This window comes from Magnolia sinica, chromosome 8, assembly GCF_029962835.1.
Source record: "Magnolia sinica isolate HGM2019 chromosome 8, MsV1, whole genome shotgun sequence".
Classification (NCBI taxonomy): Eukaryota; Viridiplantae; Streptophyta; class Magnoliopsida; order Magnoliales; family Magnoliaceae; genus Magnolia; species Magnolia sinica.
In genome coordinates, this window is record NC_080580.1 from 82,383,449 (window position 1) to 82,406,248 (window position 22,800).

Genomic DNA, 22,800 nt, shown 5'->3' on the forward strand with positions numbered 1-22,800 from the left:
GCTCTCTCTCTCTCTCTCTCAGTTAGGTAATAAATGTTTTGGGAAAAAGGTAGTAAGTGTGGGCTAGGGTCATTATTGCTTTGACTAGAAATTATAGATGGCTTAGGGTGATGTCACCCTAGCCTTGGGAAAAGTGTCAATGTGATAGGTGGGCCCCACCAAAACACAATCAATGGTCCAAATAGAGCGCGACCTATATCCTTTGATGTACAACTCAGATTGCCGTATGAGACGCGGCGATGGAACCGCAGCGACGATGCGGTCGCAATGACATAGGTCTTAGGTCAAGCCGACTCGAAATTACAGGATGACACTCAAGGTCGCGCGCAAATACCGATTAAGGATCGAAGGTTGCTGAAATTCGACTAGAAAGAAAATCACGGAAGTCTACGGAACGGTACGAGTTGGGATACGGGTCTTACATCACAACCCTGCACTTGGGGTGTGAACTTTGAGGCGAAGGTCTAGGATATGCCTCACATCCTTGAGAACCAATGTATAGCCCACATCGGTCTTCACACAAATATCACAAACTCCTACGATCTTCGATACACCAGAATTTTTCATCTTCACGATCTCATAGTCACATGACTTGTAGCTTGTGAAGAAGTCCCTGCGTGGAGTCGCATGAAAAGAAGCTCCTAAGTCAATCACCCAGTCGGTGTCCTGACTCGTAGCCGTGAGACAAACATCATGATCTGCTGAAAGAATAACTACAACGTCGCCATCTGAAGCGACCGCAGTGGAATCTGATTCATCTTCCTTCTCCTTTCCTTTTCTTTTCTTGTCGTTCTTATTTTTACGACATTCATGCTTATAGTGGCCCTTCTTACCACAATTTCAGCATTCAACATCCTTCCTGGTACTCGACTTGCCTCTTGATTTATCTCGGGCCTTCCCACCCTTCCTGTGTCACAAGGGCCTCTTGCTGAGTAGACCCCTGAGACTTCTTCCTTGTCTCCTCATTGAAGAGACAGCTAGTTACATATTCTATAGATATCTTTCCGTCTGGCGCGGAGTTACTTAGAGACACCACCAATGTCTCCCAACTGTCAGGCAACGAACTAAGCAAAAGTAAAACCTGCAATTCATCATCCAGGACCATCTTCATAGAGGAGAATTGATTCATTACATTGCTGATCTCATTCATGTGCTCGGTTACATAACCACCATCTTTGAACTTGAGATTCATAAGTCGCCTTATCAGAAAAATCTTATTACCGGTGGTCTTCCTCTCATACAACCCTTGTAATTTCAATCATAGGCTAACGGCTGAAGTCTTCGTAGACACATGGTGGAATACGGAATCGTCCAACCATTGTCTAATAAACTCCACCGCCTTTCGGTCCATCTTCTTCCAATCATCATTAGACATTTCCTTGAATTTTGCTGATATGCCTAAAATTAGATAATATAAGTCCATGCAATAAAGCAAGTCCTCCATCTTAGCCTTCCATATGGTCCAGTTAGAACCATTGAGGTTGATCATCCTTGATGAGCCACCTTCTATAATTCAAAATCGATCTTACTCGTTCAATGAACTTAGCTTTGATACCATTTTGTTGGGGGCCTTGCACAAAACCTTAGGATCTAGCCTCCCAGAATAAAACAGAATTATGGGATAATAAAGCAATAAAATAAATCAAAGCACAAACCACACCACACAAGAGATTTTTACATGGAAAACCCTCAAAGAAGTAAAAACCACGGGACCTCGTCCAGATCAACAATCCACTATGAAGTAGAATGTTACAACCTTCTTCACTCACGCAGGAGTGGATAAACAATAAGAGAATAAAAGAAAAACGGAGAGATCTCACCGATTACGAGGACGTGGAAGCGCTGAGATATAGTAGATCACCTCTACGAGCATAACCTCCCTTCCACAAGCTTCATCTCTCTCTTTTTTTTTCTCTCTCTCTCTCACCTTTAATAGCCCTAAACCCTTTGGCAAACCCTTGCAAAGCTTTAAAAAATCATCTTGCATTACCTCTTGCATTACCTAGAAAGTCATAGGTACCTCCTATTTATAGTTTAGGAAACTCTCTTCCGCATCTTATTGCGAAAGTCTCAGAAATCCGAATCCCTCACAAAATCGGACTCAAATCTACGTAGCCTCGACTAATCGAGTGGTATCCTCGACCGGTCGAGCAGCCCACTCGACCGGAGCACCACGGGAAAAAATAACCCAACGTCGCTGGACTTTAAGTCGAGCCCCGCTCGACTGGTCGTACACCAGCCCTCGACCGATCGAGTGAGGCTCACGACCAATCGAGCTTGGGGCAAAAAAACCCCATCAGGACCAATCATTAGATGAACGATTAAGGATATCTGTTGTAAATCTAGGAAGATCTGATTGTTGGAACTCAATTTCAAACCGAGTTGAATCAAACTTTTTCAAATCCAATCAAGCGAGATAATCGAGCTAACGCGGATCATGTTCAACTCCATCTCCAGCTGAGAATGGATAGGAGCTTTGAGTGGCCACCGTAATGTATGGCTTTTATCCACACCGTCCATCCATTTTTTCCTATCATTTTAGGATATAAGCATAAAATTGTGGCAATCCAAGACAAAAATGGGCTACACAATGGGGATTACACTCCCACTGATGAAAACTTCCTGGGGCCACCGAAGTTTTAGATCCAACTGATATTTGTGTTTTCTCTTCACTCGGGTCTATATAACTCTTTGAATAATTTGAATGGAAAATAAATATCGCATGGGCCTAGAAAAGTTTTAACGGTGAGAATTATTATCAGTGCTTCTTCCTGTGGTGTAGTCCACTTGAGCTTTGGATATGCCTAAATTTTTGTCCTAATTTATAAAATTCTATGATAAAACTGATGGACGGCATGGACAATACCCATACATCACGGTGGACACTCAAAGCTCCCGCCCATTCCCAACCGGAGGACTGGCTAGTACGCAATCCGCATGGACGCTAAAGGATAAACCTATGTGGGCCCACCGTGATATTTCATGAGAAATCTATTTTGTACATTCATTTTTTTAGCTCATTTTAGTAATAGACCAAAGTAAACGGAATTTATAATTCGTTGAAACCTCCCTGGGCCGACAGTGATGTTTACATGTCATCTTATAATGTCATTCACTCTCGGACGAACTGAGCAAACCAATATTAGCCTGAGTCAAAACTTCCGTAGCCCCGTGAATATTTTAACCGTGGACGTTCAATCCTCTCGTTTTCGGTCCACTTGAGTATTGCATCTAGCTCGTTTTTGGCTTCGCACGCTGAATTTCTAACAAACATCACAGTGGCCCCACATAGGTTTCCAGCGCATGAAATGCGCGTCCCGTCCTCGTCCCCCGTTTTGGATGAGCACGCAATGAAAGCTACCGAGTCCCGTCCGCATCCCCTGTTTTGGATGAGCACGCAATGAAAGCTACCTAAGACCCACTGTAATGTGGAAGCGAATCACACCAGCTATATGCAACTATATAGCTGTTGTAGGTACGTGTCGCTCGAAGACGAGCACTGACGCTACTCGAGCTCTGAGTTGTACGAACGCTTCAAAGGAGATCAAAGTTACATCGCCTTCCCGTAATGTATTTATCATATCTACGCCATTCACCTATTTTAGAAATCATTTTAGAGCATTATCCAAAAAATGGATTATATCCAAAGATCATCTGAACCACACCACAAATAGCAGCAGATATTATGACTTTCACAGTTAAACAATTAGTAGGCCCAGCATAACGTTTATTTTCCATCCAATCTTCAATGGTAGAGGTTCAATCCCCAACTGCTTATTGCAGTGTGGTCCACCCTGTAGTTAGATCTGTCTTATTTTTTGTCTCAAGATTTAATATAAACTCGTGAAATGAATGAATGGTTTGGACATAACACATACCTCATGATCAGATCTACGAAACTTGTTGATATCAACACAGCAGCCATGTAGCTGGTGTGAGGTACACCATGATGTATGTGTTTCATCCATTCCGTTCATTCATTTTTAAAGATCATTTTAGGCTTGATACCAAAAATTAGAGGTATATAAATCTCAGGTGGACCACACCACATGAAAACAATAGCGATTGGATATCCACCATTAAAATCCTCTTAAGGCCCACTGTACTGTTTATTTGACATCCAATCTGTTGATTAGGTCATACAGACCCAGATGAAGGGAAAAACCGAAAATCAGCTTGATCCAAAACTTCTATGCCCCCCGAAATGTTTTTAATGGTCGACGCTCATTAAACACTGTTTCCTGTAATGTGGTCCAGTTGAGATTGAGATGTACTAGGTTTTTTGTCTCATACAATAAAATGATCCGTAAGAATAGATGGACGGCATGGATGAAACACATACATCATGTTGGGCCCCACAGAGCACCGACCACCAGCCATTGGCTGGTGTCAGGGGAGTAGGAATAGCCAAACCGTTTCCGTGGGAAAAACAGGTGCTTTGGCGGATTCCAATCTCTTCGTGCGAATATCTTTTTTTTTATCTTGTAGCACCGCCCTGAGCGAATATAAAATGGGCTCCTGCGAGTTTGAAACGGAACGGAAGACGGAAACGGTGATAAACGGCCTAGCAATGTCCTTCATGGGAGGTACAAGCGTGGCGCCGTTAATGAACGCCGTTGTCGTGGTGGGGCATCAGTTCTTAAGCCCATACCCGGTGGATCTGACGGTAACGGAGAAGACGATGAGCTTAACGGACGGGGATTACGCCGTTACGGACGCGAACGGGAATGTATTCTTCAAGGTGAAAGGGAAGCTGATAAGCCTCAGAGATAAAAGGCTCTTGCAAGATGCATCTGGAAATACTCTCCTCACCATGCGAGAAAAGGTCTCAATTTCTTATTCTTCTTTTTTTTAATAATTCTTCCTTTTTTATAATTCTATTTTACAATTTTTTAATCTTGATTTTTGGGTCACACGTGTGGAGATCCGGGCTGTGTAGCAGGTGAGCCTAACGGGGACATGCTTTGTGTATTCATCAGATGGGTCGTTAAGCCTACTTTGCTAGGCCGTTTGAGATTTATCTCCAACCGTCCATTTTCACATGAGATGGGCCCATCTTGATGAGTGGATTTGGTCACCGTGCGTGAGAAAGAGCGCTTACACACGGTGGAAGCAAAACAAAATCAAATTGGATCTACTTACATGCATGCATGAATTAACATAAGCATAAAAATATACGAGTAAAATCCGCTATTCTTTTCTCCGGAGTAAGTACTTTATATGCCAAATGAGCTTTTTGGGGCATGGAACTCTAGAGGGCTTCCTAGGCTACTCTCTCAGGCTCATTTGTTTTAGTGATTACGATATCAAGCTTTAATTTCGACCTTTTTGTTTTTGGTTAGCTTGTTGGTACACCCACTGTCAGTTCACACTTCACTGTTAGCCACCCCACTAGGGAATAGATATCAAGCTTTAATTTCGACCTTGGATATGCATATATAGTACTTATTAGACGTTAATATAACTTGCCTAATGTGTGTTATATCTACAATGTCCATCCGTTTTGTGATATTATTTTAGGGTATGACCCCAAAAATGAGAAAGATCTAGAGCTCAGGTGGACAAGTGGGACAATGATGTCCATCGTTGAAACCTTCGTATGTCCTACCAGGACGTTTATTTGCCATCCAACTAGTTCATGAGGTCACACGGACCAGGATGAAGGGAAAACATAAATATCAGCTTTATCCAACACTTTTGTGGACCTTATGAAGTTTTCAATGGCAGGCGTTCAATTCCCACTGCTTTCTGTGGTGTGGTCAATTTCCGATTTGGATGTACCTCATTTTTGGTCTCTTTCCATAGAATGATCTTGCAAGATGGATGGATGGGATGGATATAATACATACATTATGGTGGGCCCCACAAAACTATGCCATGTCAAGGCACCTCCGTCCATTCAAGTTTGTGGTAATTCTAAAGGATTAGCATGATTTGATAGCTGGTTTTACACCACATTACCTGGTATTTCAAAGAACCGAACAGGCCCATAGACTTGTGGGGTTGTTTGATTTTTCATTTCCATGGTAAATACATAGAAAATGGGTCATTATAACTCATTGCTTGGATCCTTACTCCTACTCCGGTGGTAGACTCTTAGGAGTTTCAATACCGTTCAAGGGTTCGAGCATCCATAGGTGGTGAAATCCCACTAAGGCGTGAGTGTGTGGGGTGTGTGTGCGTGTAAAAAAATAAAAACTCATTGCTTTCGTTTGAAAATAGAGGTGTATTTGTCTCGAAAAGCAGTCTGAAAAAGATTGTCTTAAATTTGTGGGGCCCACCATGATGTATGTGACATATCCATGCGGTCCATCTATTTTACTTTTATTAGAACATTTTAGGCATGAGCCCAAAAACAAAGCAGATCCAAAGCTGAAGTGGGCCACATCACAAGAAACAATAGCCATAAAACTTAGACTGTTGAAAGGTTTTTTTCCTTTCTAAGGCCCACAAGATTGTTTATTTGTCATCTAACCTGTTCATAAGGTCACACAAACATGGAGAAGGGGAAAACACAAATATTATCTTGATCCAAAACCTTTGGCCCCCGAGAGGTTTCAACGATAGGCGTTCAATTCCCACTATTTCCTTTAGTGTGGCCCACTTGAGCTTTGGATATGCCTCATTTTTTGGCTGATGCCCTAAAATCATCTAGCAGAACAAATGGACGGCATCGATAAGCCATATACATCACAATGGGCCCCACATGAAATTCACACCCCTTGATTTTAGTGCTCAAAAAGCAAAAATGTCAACATCGCATTGGGAGTAGTGCTGGAATTACTATTGTAAATAATTATTACAAATTTTTTAAGTTTTTACCACCTGAAAAACACCCCCTAGCCTTTTGCCATTTAGCTTTTCTTGTCACACAGAGATCTCTCTTAGGCATGCAATCCTCATTGGTTATTTCATCTACAAGCAACACTCACAATATACTTGCCTGATCACATAAGGACTCTAACCAAGTCAAACTTCTCAAAGTTTAGATGTTTCCTCATGCACACCACACATGGATGATGCAGGCCATTGTCTCATGCTATTATATACATATCCTTCTAGGTATTGCCTTAAGGCCTACCATATTCGATGACTACGCTCGAATATTGTCCAAAAACAAACTAAACCATTGATTTACAAAACAATGCATATGATGATTTCAAAATCCATAATTTAATCAAAATGATTTACAACAATAAGTTAATTTTGCATCATACAAAAAATGGTGGTGACTCTTCAACTATGCACATGGCAGAGTTGTACGACAATACGGACCCAACAGGATGGAGCATAGCTGAAAATTTATATTAAGAAGATAGTATTTACCTTCTCTCGATAAATGTTTCCATGTATCTAGGGTTAGTGGGGGCTAATTGATCCGGCTTTCGGTGGCAACTACTCAAACCAAGGGTTCATTAGTCTAGTGTCCTTTCCTTCCAACATCTTTTCTTGGTTCTATATCTCCACCTTGGCAATTTAGCAAGAGAACTATTGGTATTTTAGGTTGACTTCTTCTATCAACTCTTCCCGCCCAATGAGTGATGGGGACATCATACACACACGCGCATGCACGCCGCCCCCCCTACGCACGTACGCAAGGAAAAGGAGGGCCCCACCGTCAATCTGCTTTGATGACGACGTCCAGGGAGGGCATCCTAATTAGAAGACGAAGTTTGGTTCAAAAGAGTGGGTCCGATAGTCAAGTAAAGCCCATCATGGGATCTCATGATCATGGCCCACTAGTCGAATTAAGTTCATACTTTAGGTTTTGTTTATTTATATTATTTAGAACATCATAAATGCTTTAGATTTCTTTGATTGGTTTTTATTTTAGTTTACTTCATTGCCAAGTAATAGGTTGCGCATATGGCGCGAGTTTTGGGGTATAAGGTTTTCTTATAAATAGCCACACCTTGTAGTTCTTTTAATTCATTGAAGATTAATAAAATTCCGCGTTTTTCTACTCCTCTGAGTTTTTAAGTTGTAGAAATCTAATTGGGTGCGAAGCCCTCCCTTCATCGATGGGCTAACTATCGTGGTGCGAAGCCACATTTATCCCGATTTGCCTCCATCTTCTACCATCCATACTTCTCATCTCATACAATCATCCACGATTCAAATCCGTTCTTTATTGCAACAGCTTCTCTCTATAACAGAATTCCAGATTCTCGCCCTGCAGGAGGGATGAAACTTCGGCGGAGCACCACGCACAAACCGTGCATCGGATCGAGCTGAGATTTGGGAGTTTTGGAGTCCATCCTTGGCCGACCAGAGCCAAGGTGGCCTTTTTCTGAATAGTAGGCCCCACACACGTGCGGCCGTGATCACATGCACGTGCTTCTGGGCCATTGTTGTTGTCTGCACGCCAGAACCGTCTTCCGGTTCAGGTTTTCTTCTTATTTTACCCTCTCATACCAGTTTTTCATAAATCTTAACCCTAGATTGCATTATCCTTAATTTATTTGCCCATTTTCTCACCCTAGGGTTCCTTGATTTGAAATTGGAGAATTCCTTGGATTAGGAATTGATTGTCACGCATGTGTGATTGATTTCTACTTCCCTTTGAGCATTGTTGGTCCATAATTTTACCGATCCATTCTAGCCTGTGTAGGCCTGGGCTCGTGCAGATTCTCCTTTACTTGAATGTTTGAACTTTTATGTGGGATGTGGAATTATTATGTGATCATTCTGCATTAATCTGAACTAAGCCAAAATTCTTGCATATCATATTTAAATTTCATGTCCTGCATCAAATTTGGTATCAAAGCTTAGGGTTCTTATAGGGGAATGCATTACATGTTTAGGGTTTAGTTGTTTATATCTATTACGCATCAATTCTCATCATATATGGCTGTTTAGAGGTCCATAAACCCCGACATAAGCTACTGAAATTTTTTGTTATACTCTTATTTGAATTATTTTAGAAATTAACTTAGCTTTCTATTTCTAGGTTTAGAAACTTTCCTTTTCTGTTTTTAGAAACTTTCTTACTCTGTTTTTAGAAACTAATTTCCTTTCCTTTATTCTTTTTTTAGAAACTAGTTTACTTTCTTTTTTCTTTTTTTAGAAATTAACTTACTTTCTATTTTTAGAAACTTTCCTTCTGTTTTTTTAGAAACTAGGTTGTTTTTTTAGAAACTTTCCTAATTTGTTTTTTTTAGAAACTTTCCTTTTTCATTTTTTAGAAACTAGGTTATTTCCTTTTAAAAATATTAATATATATAAAAAAAACTTTCTTATATTTTGACAACTATATTGCTGAATTTTGGTAGCACTGCGTAGTTTCCCTCATATAGAGTCTCATAGGATCATTTAGTCCCGTTTAGTTGCATATAGTCGTAGTAGAAAGTCCTTAGGTGGAGTTAGCAGTCGTATGCCACACGTACAGGTCATGGTTTTGGCTTGCACCCTACACTAAACATGGAGCAACTACTAGAGTCACTAAACAAATTGTCCCAGAAGATCGAGTTTTTGGGTAAGCGTTGGGAACAACATATAGATCAACGCTTTGATCAATTTGAAGTGCGCATTACCCAACTAAAGGCGTCCGCCAGGACAAACCCCACCATTGGGGTAGATGTCCAATCTCAGGCAGGTGGCTAGGATGATAGACCAATAAATGGAGTTGGCTAAGGAATCAGTTATGGGCGTGCACCCGCGCACCCACCCCATGAGGGACATCAAGACCACTATTTTGAGGGAAACAATATATGTGGCCTTGTGGCTGGAGAGAGTGCACCAGAGGCTAGTATAGAGTTACCCACTAAGGCCATTCCGGTAGTGGATGAGTTACGTGATGCCTTTCCTGATGATCTACCAGATGAGTCTCCCCCTTGGAGGGATATAAAGCACACCAGAACATGAGACACCGTAATACCTACAGCCGAGTTTGCATTTAATAGTTTTGCCGATAGGTCCATAGGTCTCAGTCCTTATGAACTCGTTACTGGTTATAAACCTGAGAAACCTATTGATCTTGTCCCTATGTCACTATCCCATAGGCCGTCAGAGCCTGCAGAGTCTTTCATGCATCACATTCATTCATGGCATTAAGAAATCAGACAGAAGATCACTACTAGTAATGAACATTACAAATTTTCGACAGATTAGCATAAATGTTTCAAGGAATTCAATGTAAGGGACTATGATGGTCCGCATCAGGCCCAAGCGGTATCCTCCGGGGGCCATTCATAAGTTACACGCGTGTAGCGCTGGACCCTTCAAAATTATAAAACGAAACGGTCTCAATGCGTATGTAGTAAATCTTCCACCTTCCATGAGAATTAGTTCCACATTTAATGTGGAGGATCTAGTTGCATTTCAAGGGGCCATTGATGCATTGTCCAACCTTTCGCCTAACCATCCTAATTCGCCAGACCTTTCCCTTGATCCATGGCCCCCTCCCGACCCATCTTCACAGCCTCTACCTCTCATACCTACCCTTCCTGACCCATTTTCCCAGCCTCTATGTCCCATACCTACCCGTCTCGACCCATTTTCTCAACCTCTACCATACCTACTCTTTCTGACCTTTCTTCCCAACATGTACCTCCTATACTTAACCTTCACGCACCCAGAGAGGAAATATATGATATCCTGGACCATCAGATAGTTTCAACGTCGGACGATGGGTTTCAGAAGTACTTAGTTAAATGAAAGTCACGCCCAACTTCAGACAGCACGTGGCTCACTGAGGAGGAGCTTCAGAGACTTGATCCTGACATCCTGGAATGGTTCAGGAGTTTTATTTCGTCAGTGGTGAAATCTTTGCAGTCGAGGAGAATTGATGTGGACATCACACGCGCACGCACGCCGCCCCCTTATGCACGTACACAAGGAAAAGGAGGGCCCCACCATCGATCTGGCTCGATGACGACGTCCAGGGAGGGCCTCCTAGTTAGAAGACGAAGTTTTGGTTCAAGAGAGTGGGTCCGATAGTCAAGTAAAGTCTATCATGGGATCTCATGATCGTGGCCCACTAGTCGGATTAAGTTCATACTTTAGGTTTTGCTTATTTATATTATTTAGAACATCATGAAAGCTTTAGATTTCTTTGATTTGTTTTTATTTTAGTTTACTTCATCGCCAAGTAATAAGTTGCGCATATGGCGGGAGTTTTTGGGTATAGGGTTTTCTTATAAATAGGCATCCCTTGTAGTTCTTTTGATTCATTGAAGATTAATAAAATTCTGCGTTTTTCTACTCCTCTGAGTTCTTAAATTGTGGAAATTATTGGGTGCGAAGCCCTCCCTTCATCGAAGAGCTAACTACCGTGGTGCGAAGCCATATCTATCCCGATTCGCCTCCATCTTCTACCGTCCATACTTCTCATCTCATACAATCATCCACGATTCAAATCCATTCTTTATTGCAGCAGTTTTCCTCTCTACAGCAGAATTCCAGATTCTGACCGTACAGGAGGGCTGAAACTTCGGCGGAGCACCACGCACAAACCGTGCATCGGATCAAGCTGAGATTTGGAGGTTTTGGAGTCCATCCCTGGCCGACCAGGGCCAAGGTAGCCTTTTCTGAATAATGAGCCCCACACACGTGCGGCCGTGATCACACAAACATGTGTCTGGGCCATTGTTGTTGTCTGCACGCCGGAACCATTTTTCAGTTCAGGTTTTCTTCTTATTTTACCCTCTCATACCAGTTTTTCATAAACCCTAACCCTATATTGCATTATCATTAATTTATTTGCCCCTTTTCTCACCATAGGGTTCCTTGATTTGAAATTGGAGAATTCCTTGGATTAGGGATTGATTGTTATGCATATGTGGTTAATTTCTACTTCCCTTTGAGCATTGTTGGTCCATAATTTTACCGATTCAGTCCTAGCCTATGTAGGCCTGAACCCGTGCAGATTCCCTTTTACTTGAATGTTTGAATTTTTGTGTGGGATGTGGAATTATTATGTAATCGTTCTGCATTAGTCTGATCTAAGCCTAAATTCTTGCATATCATATTTAAATTTCATGTCCTGCATCAATGAGTGACATCCTTTCTCGAAAGTTACTAGCACATCTATGGTGTTCTCTTTCGAGCTCTCGTTGTTGCCTCCTGGCATTTGGCGGATGCTACTCAGTGGAGTTCTGGAGGTTATTGCAGTTAGTTGGATGGTTGAGCTTCTGTCTTAGCCTTTTCACCCTTAGTGTGCAACACTTCAACTGAATGTTTACAAGGTACAATTTGGGCTTTTTGTTTGTACAGATGGAACCCATTTTTTGGTGATATAAACTGTTGATATGGTGGGCCCCACTATAGATGCTCCATGTAGCAAATATCTTGTATGGGAAAGTCCTAATCCTTCAATAGTTGGTCCAACAAATATATGGTTAAAAGAAAATCCAACGGTCAACATCATCCAAAAGGGCTAAACATTTGTGAGATTTACAAACATCAATATGGTGATTGAGAAAGTGGAAACAAATCTGCAGCCAAATTGGGAGACATCCCACACATGATAGAGCAAGATTTGAGTTATTTATTAAGTGGGTTCACGACTATCCAACCATTAAGTGGGCTAAGCCCACACATGTATGAAGTAGATGGACGATTAGAAAAGTTGACCAACAATCTTTTCAAAGGTACAGTTTTGTCCCAACAATGACTGAACCAACTTGGATATTGGGGCATTGAACATACATGTTGGAGCTACTTGATTGGATGTATATCATAAATTGATATGATATATTATTAATATGATTATCTATAAACTATTGAACTATCATTTTCATTCATTTGTGCATGAAATCTATAAAATAAATAATATGCACAATTCAACAATTAGTCATGGGTAATTAGATTCATATTAGGAGGCAGAGTAGGAGTAAGAGAGTACTACCACTACCAAGACAGCAACATCTATGATTCTACTGTTACTAATGTTTAGAATTAAGTTATCATAGCAGAACGCATACAACATATGCACTACCAGGTATCGAAGACTTAGCTCAAGTGTTTTTCCTTGTCAATACCAAAAGGATTGTTGAGGCGCCTCAGCGTTGTCATCCTCGTCACTGCTGTTGTACTGTCTATATCCATATTGACAATATTGAATAGGATAAAACGAATAAGTAAATATATTATGTGAATATCAGATGGCAGTTGTGTTGGTGGTGGTTGCGAATAATACCCGCATGTAAAGCAGAGATTGGTTTTTGGGTGGTGATAGAGGAAAAGTTAAGAGAGAGTCTACCACTGGAAGACTTGGTATGCGCGCGGATGAAAAATGAAGAAGGGGAGATCAACCGAGTTTAGCCATGGAGATTGCAAGATCTAATAAGTAGGCTTAGATGTAAGATCCACGGCATCCTCGTTGTCATTGTTATCCTCATAAGCTTGTCCTTTGACCACAACTCCCACTGGAACCATGATCTCCCCAACTAGGTGACTCCGGCCATCTCCATTGCTGATCATCATAAGCGGGCTCTTTTCGCGGTCTCGACTAGAGTGGGGTGAGCTGGGTATGGTATCATGTCGTTAAGGGTAAGTGCTAGCCACTACCGTCTCACTCACACCGACACCACCAAGTCCGTGTCGTCCACCACCACCACCAAGACTATCACCGTGATCATCGTCAGCTCCGCCACATTCACTATTATGGTTGTCAGACTCAGTTGTACTGCTATTATGTCCTTGTCATCATCGTCAATAAACAGCTCTAGAAGACTGGGAGGCTAAGCTGTTTTTGCGATGATATTTGTGTATTCTAGCTCCTCACTATCAGCTGGGTCTTTGTCTCTCTCCCTTTGTTCGAGCCATGAGAAAAGAGGGCCATCTTTAGCAAAAATGTAATTCAAATTTATTGATAATATTGTGTTTGGTTATCACTTTGACCTCTTGATGTCTTTATATTTCTTAATGGCAGCCTCACATTGTAGTGAAGGAATATGTTTCTCTCCACCTTGATATGCTTTAACCTATTTTGATATGGGAGAAAGTTCTCCAATTTCTCTTACATCTGGTGGAGGATGTTGTCTGGTTCAAATTTTTATGATAATACTTTTTAGAGTAGGTGCACTTTCTCCATACTTAACCCACCATTGAAATGTATGGATAACAAATGAATATATTAGTTTATAAATTGTTATGACATACATCTTTGTTCTAAATTTTATACCCAAGATATCCTAAATCTTATATCCTATTCCTTATATTTGGATTGAGTGCATCTACAAAGCTACGCATTGCAAGTGCATAGGTCTCCACCTATGAAAGATAAAGTAATAAGTACTGAATATATTGTATATATAATTCATTTGAAAATTGAAATCCTAATTTTTAATATTAGTTAACCTTGTTAACAACATCAACTTGTCAATGAATGTCTAGCTTCAACATCTTGATAACAATTTCCAAACCAATAATAATTTCATGTTCCTCGTATGTAGGTGCATATGGAAATAAAGGATTTAAAAAGTAGCCTACTACCATTAAGGAAAAGATCATATCAAAATGTTGCATTAAAACTCATAGTAAAAGTAACTCACAAGTCATAAGTGTAAATAAGAATAAAGAAGTAAGAACCTACGATCGCTAAGTAGCTAAATAACTTGAACTGAACTTTTTTACCTGCTCCATTGGAGATCATGGTGAAACTGATTATTCCAATGCATATCTATCAACTTCCAGTAATCCTTGTAGTACTTACAATCACATTGAATAGACAATTTTACTTTATCCATAATCTCATAAAGAAAGTCTCTCATTGCTCTCATCGCTTTTTATAATCTAAAGAACGGTCATCAAAGGTTCCCTTGCTTTAATAACTTCTAGAACTTTCTTCCATATTTGCACACATTTTTAAAAATTTTAAAACCATTTCCTCCCTTACTTGGGAATACTTAGACACCCAATAATTTGACCCTTTTGATGGCAAGATGGGCATAAATTGAATGACCCACCTTTTTTTTAACTTTTTTCTTCATTCTCATCTTACCTATATAAAAAAGATATTTGCTTCCATCCACATGTCATTGACACTTGATTCCATTTATGAAAAAAAAAACATTGAGTATGATTCTTCTTTGAAGCATTAGAAATTAGAAAGAGAGATTGGATCACATTATATCCAATATTACAGTCTTAAATAGAGGATTGTTAAAGAAAAGAGAACAATCTTTGTTCTAATAGAATTGGTCTGCGATCGAAGTATGAACATCCGAGTAATTGAACGAGTTATGCCTCCACGCATCCTCCTATTACAGTATTTGCACAAAAATTGTTGTCTACTTTTTCTATTCTTACTTCGTGCCACCACCCTACATTGTCATTGTTATTCCCTGCCATTTGCCCCCAACTGCCAAGTCCAAGCACCAACCCCTGTCTCTGATTCAACAAACAAGTCTACACTCCACTATATAACAACTAGTCCACAACCTAGTAGTTCACTGCAAGTTTAAAAGATGTATCCACAATCGATAGTCCACTTTGCTAAACCACAATCAATAGTCCACTTTTCAAAACCTCTCCAAAATAAAGAGAGAGTGTGTTGCATGCTTAATAAACATTAACTAAACACGTTAATTCAAAATGCAACTAAAATTAGGCTAAGATAAAAATTAAACAAAACAACAAATTAAGAAAATGATATAATAATAATAATAATAAGAGTTGATAATGGATGTATTCATTTGCCATATGGTCCATAGGTCCATTTCCCCAAATTGATTTAGAAAAAATTAAAATGGTTGAAAAAAGACCAAAATACTTGTTTTTGCAGAACATAAATGGTAGATCTATGTTCAAATAACATAAATATATGTTCAAACCCATTAATTATTTCACCTAAAACTGATTTTAGAAAAATATATATATATATATATAGAAACATTTTGAAAATAGCCCAAAAATGCATTAAAGGATGGTAGTAGATTCATGTTCTCTATGTTCAAACAACATAGATATACCATTTCTTTAAACTGAATTTTGAAAAGAAAAACAATTAAAATGGCCTAAAAAAATGCTGAAAATACATAAACAATCAATTTGAAGCATAGAATTGGTAGATCTATGTTCAAAGGGCATAAATCTATGTTCGAACAATGTAGATCTACCACTTTCCCAAAGTATTTTGGAGAAGGAAAATGGCTAATGAATGGCCCAAAAATACCAAAAAAAAAAAAGAAGAAGAAGAAGAACTATTGTTACACATGAATCAGTAGATCTACATGTCTAACAATGATTCATGTTTGATTTTAAAAGGATATGAAAAAAATTTAGGAAAAGAAATAGTGCTGAAATTGTGGAAAAAAAAAAAGGTATGAAAATAGATAAATAAAAAAATGTAAAAAATCCCAAATCGAACTCAATTTGATCTAGCCCATCCGTGTTACACTCTCCACATCAATGATTGATGTGTCATACGCACAAGACATCTTCACAGGGATTGTGTTTAGTTAGGGTCTTTCATTTATATGAACTTGTTTCTCCATTCTTTTGACTAGAGTAGTGAGTTTTAGAACTATGCTTCTAATATATCATTTTCTCACATAATGACGTTTTGATTTGTGTTTTCTACCATTTTTTTTTGGTTGGGTTTCAGATGATGTCTATGCATCGCCGTTGGCAGGCATTCAGGGGAGAAAGCTCAGATGCCAAAGACCTTCTATTTAGTGTTAAGAAGTCTTCATTGCTCCAGTTTAAGACTGCATTAGATGTGTTCTTGGCATCAAACACAAAGGAAGAAGTTCCTGATTTCAAGATCCAAGGAAGCTACTTCGAGAGATCATGCACCATCTACAATGGAGATGCTTCGATTGTCATAGCTCAGGTATGAGTGGACCCTGAAATACCTTTTTCTAATTCATGGTTTAAAGCTTATCCTTTTTTTGCCCATTTTCTTAACAATTTGCAAGTAAGGTAGGGTCATGACTCATGAACGGGCAGTCACCAAGAAAACCTTTAATCATGAAGGCGCACAAATGTATCACGATCGGACCAAAAGTGGAAAGGGATCTCATCACATTTACCAAAAACTGTTCACATGCCTACACAATCATGCCTAACACTTCAATTAGCCTGGCCATTGTGCATTATCCAGAAAGGGATGGCTCACTAGGCACGACACCCTATTCTATACAGGAATAGCCTAAGAAATCTCTGTCCGGACTATATCATCTGTCTGATTTTGCAGAATGTTTCTGAAATATCAGTTTTTTCATCTTATTTTTGTAGAAAATTAGTAATTAGCTTACAAAAACATATATAAAATAAAGAGAGATTTTCTGTTTATAGAATTTCTCATTTATATTTGAGAATAGTAGTTCTCATAAGATATGGTAATTCTGTGACGTAGAATGAGAACAATAGATATCTTTCAGCAAGCTTGGGGAGACATCTTCTCCACGAAGTACCGCCACACAAACGGCACAAACACCTATAATGGAGAGTTATTTGATACTCAGGTAGCATATGATGCTTGATATCTGGCCACTCGGAAACTATATATGTGGTGGTGTACATAACTCAAATTAAACTGTATAAATTGTGGAACCCACTGTAACTAACTCAGTCCCAAAATCAGATTATTTGAATGATTCTAACCTCTGATTCATTGACACTTGTTTGTTGAAATAGGACCTTTGGATGTTTTTCATTTTTTAACCATCCAGTAAATGTCCATCAATTGGACAGTCAGATAATCAAATAAGCAGAATTTTCAGTTCATGGCACGTCTAACAATTTAATTTAACTTCATGTATGGAATTTCTAAGTGTCATATCATCCATCACACTCTACTAGAGTATCAAACTTTCTCTTCTATAATATAGACACCAAAGCGTTCATAAATGGTATCGCATGTTACACTGTTACACACGCATTATACCTATTTAACTGACATGCACTGAGACATAACAGTTAGCAGTTAGCATTGCGACTTCATGCATATAAATACATCTTTTGATGGTTTAAAGGTTAATAAATGCCACTGCGTGTGTTCATGCGTGTGTTTATCGGTATTGAGCATTAGATATTTAAATTTCATGGAGCAAATAATTGGGTTCATGGGCATTGTTTGTAAACCAAGCTGGTCGATCTGGACTCTCCTGAGTCCACCAGAACAGATTAGTCACTGGGTGATTGGGTAAACTCATCCTGGTTTTAGCATGACTCCCCCTGCTTTTCCTAGTTTTAAAGTGACTGATTCTATTTTATGGGTCGAACTTGGGACTCATTTAACCGTTCTCCCATTACAAAAAAAAAAAAAAGTATGGAGAATTTAAGTTCTTGGCGATGCCCTTTGGGTTAACCCACGCTCCTGCCAGATCCTGCACCCTCATGAACAAGATATTCCACCCGGATCGGTTTGTGGTCGTGTTCTTCGATAGCATTTTGGTCTATAGCAAGACCTTGGAGGAGCATGTCGATCATCTAAGTACGGTCTTCTGGGTGTTGAGGGAAAAGACCTTATATGTGAAGAGGGAGAAGTGTTCCTTTGCACAGCTTTCGGGTTTGCATTGCTCAACTAAACATGGTTTAAAAAAAAAAGTTGACCGGTTATTTATTTATTTTTATATATATATATTTTAACTTAACTGATTATTATTTTAACCTAACTGGTTCTTGGTGTATCCAAACAGCCCCTGTGTTTTACTTCTGGAAGTCCCCCTTAGCTTGCTTCTTCGACATCATAGATAACTCTCTTACAAGAACGATCATTTTTCATATATGCAAGTGACTTTGCAAGATAAAGAATCCCTCCCTCTATTAGGGCTACAACCCCAACCTGATTGACCCAACCTGATGTTAGGTTGTCAAGGCCATCAAGTTCAGGTTGGAAAACGCCAAGCCGGTTGGAAACTGGGTTGAGTTCGGTTTGGGAATAATTATAGGTTGTTTGGGTTGGTTTTAGACAGGTCAGTCAGGTCAAGTACAGAGGAACCTCAGTTGGGTTCAAATTGGGCAGCTCGCGAAATTCAGGTTGGGTTGAGTTGGGTTGCGGGTTGCAGGTTGGGGGTTGGGTACTCTTGAGGGGTAGGTGTTGGACTCGGGTTGATCTCAACCTGACCCAACCTGCCGGAATTGCGCACCCTTACTCTCTATTAGATTGTATCTCTTTATTAAGAGGAGCTGATTCTCTACAATATCAAATTCCAATAACTATTCATCTTAACCATTGATTGATTGTGATCCAGATGTCCAAGAGATACACAGCCATGAACATTGTGCTTGGGAAGGATGTGTTCGGCGTGACGGTTTATCCAAATGTGGACTATGCTTTCATCACCGCTCTTATCGTAATGCTTGATGAGATCAACAAAGATAAAGACGGCCGAGATTAAGGTCCATCTTGTGGCCATCTTACTATTATCTCTTGCTTGCTAAGGATGTTATGCCTGCTTTTCCAGTGAAAGTTATCAAGGTGTGATGATTTTAGTAGAAAGATTCTTGGCTATAATAAGGGCCATGGTTTGGTAATCTAGACTGTTGGTTTGGTGGACCCATGCACTGAAAATCTCCCAAATTGGAAGATCGCAACCATTCAATCTTTACCATGTGGTCTTGTTTATCAGCAAATGTCGGGTTTGCTGATACGTTGAGGCATGTGGGGCCATGGTTTGATGGTTTTCTATCAATGTGATGGGCCCCAGCATGGATGGGGGACACCCCACAACACTCCAAGAATCAAATATCCTAGCCATCTGAAAATTGTACTTGTGTGGTGAATAAAGGCTGTGGCTGTACTTTATGCTTGTGACAATCTGTTTTTAGGTCAACATATCAAAGGATCCGGCTGGAGCTGTACGCAAACCGAGTTAGCTCGGTTAACTCGCTCAACTTGACTCAGCTCGGAACTGGATTCGAGTAGAGTTGAGCTGATTTTTTGAGCTCGAAAAAATTGCGAGCCAAGTCCGAGCTAGACCGAACTCGACTTGACTTGGCTCAGAACTTGACTTGAATTTGACTCAGTTTGAATCAGGTTCACTTAGTATAAATATTTTGTGTGTGTGTGTGTGTGTGTGTGTGTGTGTGTGTATTAAAAACCATAAAACCTAAACTCAAACTCAGCCCGAAGGCTCGAACTTGGGCCCGAGCTACTGACCGAGCCAAGCTGCCCAGTCAGGCACGAGGACTGACCCAAGTTTGAGCTGGGGTAGCCGGCTGGCCGAGCCAACATGGGCCAAGCTTGACTCGGTTCGACTTGTGTGCAGCTCTAGTTTTCAGGCCAACACCCATCTTGTAAAAGGCCCAACAAATGGTTTTGGCCACCAAACAATGGGCCCCATTTGTGAGCCTGAACCTCATACTCAATACTACGCTTTCTTTGTTGAGTGTAAACTGTTGCTGCACTTCTTTCTTCACGGTCTCCTCGCAAGCCATGAACGGTCGATATGCTCCCATCCAGGAGCATGGTCCAATCATATCAATGGCTCGATAATTGTGGGGCCCACTGGTGGATGCCATTCATATTCTTAAACCATTGATCTTTTAATTGCTTTTGGTGTATGGCTAAGGGGAAAGTGATCCAATGATCCTGGAGCATGATAAGTTATAGTTCTCCTAGTCCCATTGAGACACTTGGATAGTCTTTCAGGTCAATCTGGACCGTCCATTAGGTCCAGCACACAATGATGGCTGGGATCATTTATAAAAACAGACCCAATCGACAATTTTAGCCGTTTATCGAAGTTGGTTATGGATATAAAGAAAGTGCCAACTTGTACACGGATCCAATCATCCAATAGGTATGCTGTTTCAATGGTAGCCTATGTAATGTGTGGTGGAACAAATGAACCGTCCAGATCAACTGATTGGGGTCCAAGGGTCTCTATGCAAGTAGGTCATATGACTAGATCATTTCCTATTTGTAAATCGTATTGGTTTGGTTGGATTGATATGCTTCTCACGTGTAATGCATGTTTATCTAGTTGGTTAGATTAGTCAGTGGAGCATGCGGAATGCATGTCTATCATCTAGAAGATAGTCAGCCAGCCACTAACCGTCCAGTGGGCCCCACTCGTGGTTTTCCAGTCCTATTTGGGCTGCTCATCAGTGGGCCCCACTCGTGGTTTTCGAGTCCTATTTGGGCTGCTCATCAATGGGCCCCACTTGGTATGGACCGTGGACTTGGGAAGGTCTGGTCATTAATTGGACCGTAGGAGCATTTTCAATGCATGTGTTGGGTCTTTTTCCTCTTTTTTGACCGTTGATATATATATATATATATATATATATAGGGATCCGCAAGAGAACCTGATTTTCCGGTTATACAAGGTATGTCTTGTGGCCCACATGATGAATGAATTGCATGAATTGCATCTCAGCCATGTGTGCGTGATTGGCACGTTTGGGAGTTCATCATGGCCGTGAAAAAACTTGTGGCTTGTTCAGTTCTGAGTCATGACTCGGCTGAGTCGGATGTGACTGGCTGAGTTGGGTTTTTGACTCAGGGAACTCAATACTGAAGTGACGTCACCACGTTCTGTGGGCCCCACCATGATGTAAGTGTTGTATCCACACCATCCATCCATTTGGAGAGATCATTTTAGGGCATGAGCCAAAGAATGAGGCAGATCTAAATTTCAAGAGGACCCCACCACAGAAAACAGTGGGGACGGACGCCCACCATTGAAACATTTCTAGGGCCCACCATGATGTTTATTTGAGATCCAACCTGTTCATAAGTTAACACAGACATGGAATAACTGAAAAAAACAAATATCAACTTCATCGAAAACTTCTGTAGCCCAAAGAAGTTTTTAACGGTAGTCGTTCAGTCCCCACTGTTTTCTGTGGTAGGGTCCACTTTAGCTTTGGATCTGCCTCATTCTTTGAATCTTTCCATAAAATGATCTATCTAAATGGGTGGACGGTGTGGATACAATACATACATTGATGGTGGGGCCCACCTGATGAACGATCTGGATATCAAACACGTGCCATGTATGCGTGTACAGACACAAGAATGCGTCATCGGTGGGCCACTAACCAATCCAACAATTCAGGTAGAGGTGAGAAACTTTTTAATTTAGGGTTTTCTTAGGACTAAAATAAAAGGCATGTTCACTTACACGTGAGGACATCTACTAGCATTTTGAAGAATCTTCAAATTTTAAATATTATGAGAAATCATCTAACGGTCCATTATCAATTTACATGATTGGCCCACCTGATGATCAGACCACCGTGAATCTTTAGAGTCTCCATTCAAAGGAAATGATTGGCCCACCTGATGATCAGATCTTGGTAAATTTCATGCAAACACATGTGAGTCTACATATAAAGTGCCAACTCATGTGTCAACGTGGCACACGTGCGAAATCCAAGCCATACGTAAGGTGGGGCTCACTATCTAATGCGGCTTGTGGAATCAGCAATGGGTTGGTTTGGACAAGATTTTGAATTGTTTGAGTTGGCATGTTGAAAATTTTCATTTTGGTTGGTATGGCCTGTTAATAGCCCGAATGACAGACTTGTTATTGGTAGCTGATGTGGGCCCCACAATGATGTATGTATTTTATCCAAGGGAGCACACAGGTCGGTTTGGTCCAATTCTGGGGTGAAACTGGAATCGAACCATTTCATACGGTTCTAGGATTTTCGGAACTGGAACCAGACCATTAGCACCCTAGAACCAAATGGGAATCGGACCGTGAAAACTGGTTCAGTTCTGGACGAGTTCCACGGTTTTGTGGTGTGGAGAGAGAGAGAGAGAGAGAGAGAGAGAGAGAGAGAGAGGAGCAGCGTGAGAGAGAAGATCGAGGGCCGGCAAGAGAGGAGTAACAAGAGAGAGAGGCTCGGGGGCCGGCAAGAGAGGAGCAACGAGAGAGAGATGGAGAGAGAGAGAGAGAG

At 40.5% G+C, this 22,800-nt stretch overlaps 1 protein-coding gene across 2 annotated transcripts; it reads left to right on the plus strand.

The window, feature by feature from the left end:
- Nucleotides 1-4,487: 4,487 nt before the first annotated feature.
- On the plus strand, nt 4,488-19,449 carry LOC131253527 (protein LURP-one-related 10-like). Of its 2 annotated transcripts, none has more exons than XM_058254553.1 (3): nt 4,488-4,825; nt 16,550-16,777; nt 16,863-17,254. In XM_058254553.1, exons 1-3 carry the CDS (start codon nt 4,511-4,513, stop codon nt 16,863-16,865), a joined length of 546 nt encoding a protein of 181 aa, XP_058110536.1. In that variant the 5' UTR covers nt 4,488-4,510; the 3' UTR covers nt 16,866-17,254. The 2 variants fall into 2 exon arrangements, with proteins under 2 accessions (XP_058110536.1, XP_058110535.1); XM_058254552.1 differs by lacking the exon at nt 16,863-17,254 and adding an exon at nt 19,143-19,449 and having other exon boundaries at nt 4,490-4,825.
- Nucleotides 19,450-22,800: the final 3,351 nt, after the last annotated feature.

What these genes read in the sequence shown, in the direction of transcription:
- LOC131253527 (XM_058254552.1), top strand. Translation starts at nt 4,511, where the DNA reads ATGGGCTCCTGCGAGTTTGAAACGGAACGGAAGACGGAAACGGTGATA. An exon ending in TCCTCACCATGCGAGAAAAG is followed by an intron (nt 4,826 to 16,549) that starts GTCTCAATTTCT and finishes GTTGGGTTTCAG; the next exon opens with ATGATGTCTATGCATCGCCG. An exon ending in CTTCGATTGTCATAGCTCAG is followed by an intron (nt 16,778 to 19,142) that starts GTATGAGTGGAC and finishes ATTGTGATCCAG; the next exon opens with ATGTCCAAGAGATACACAGC.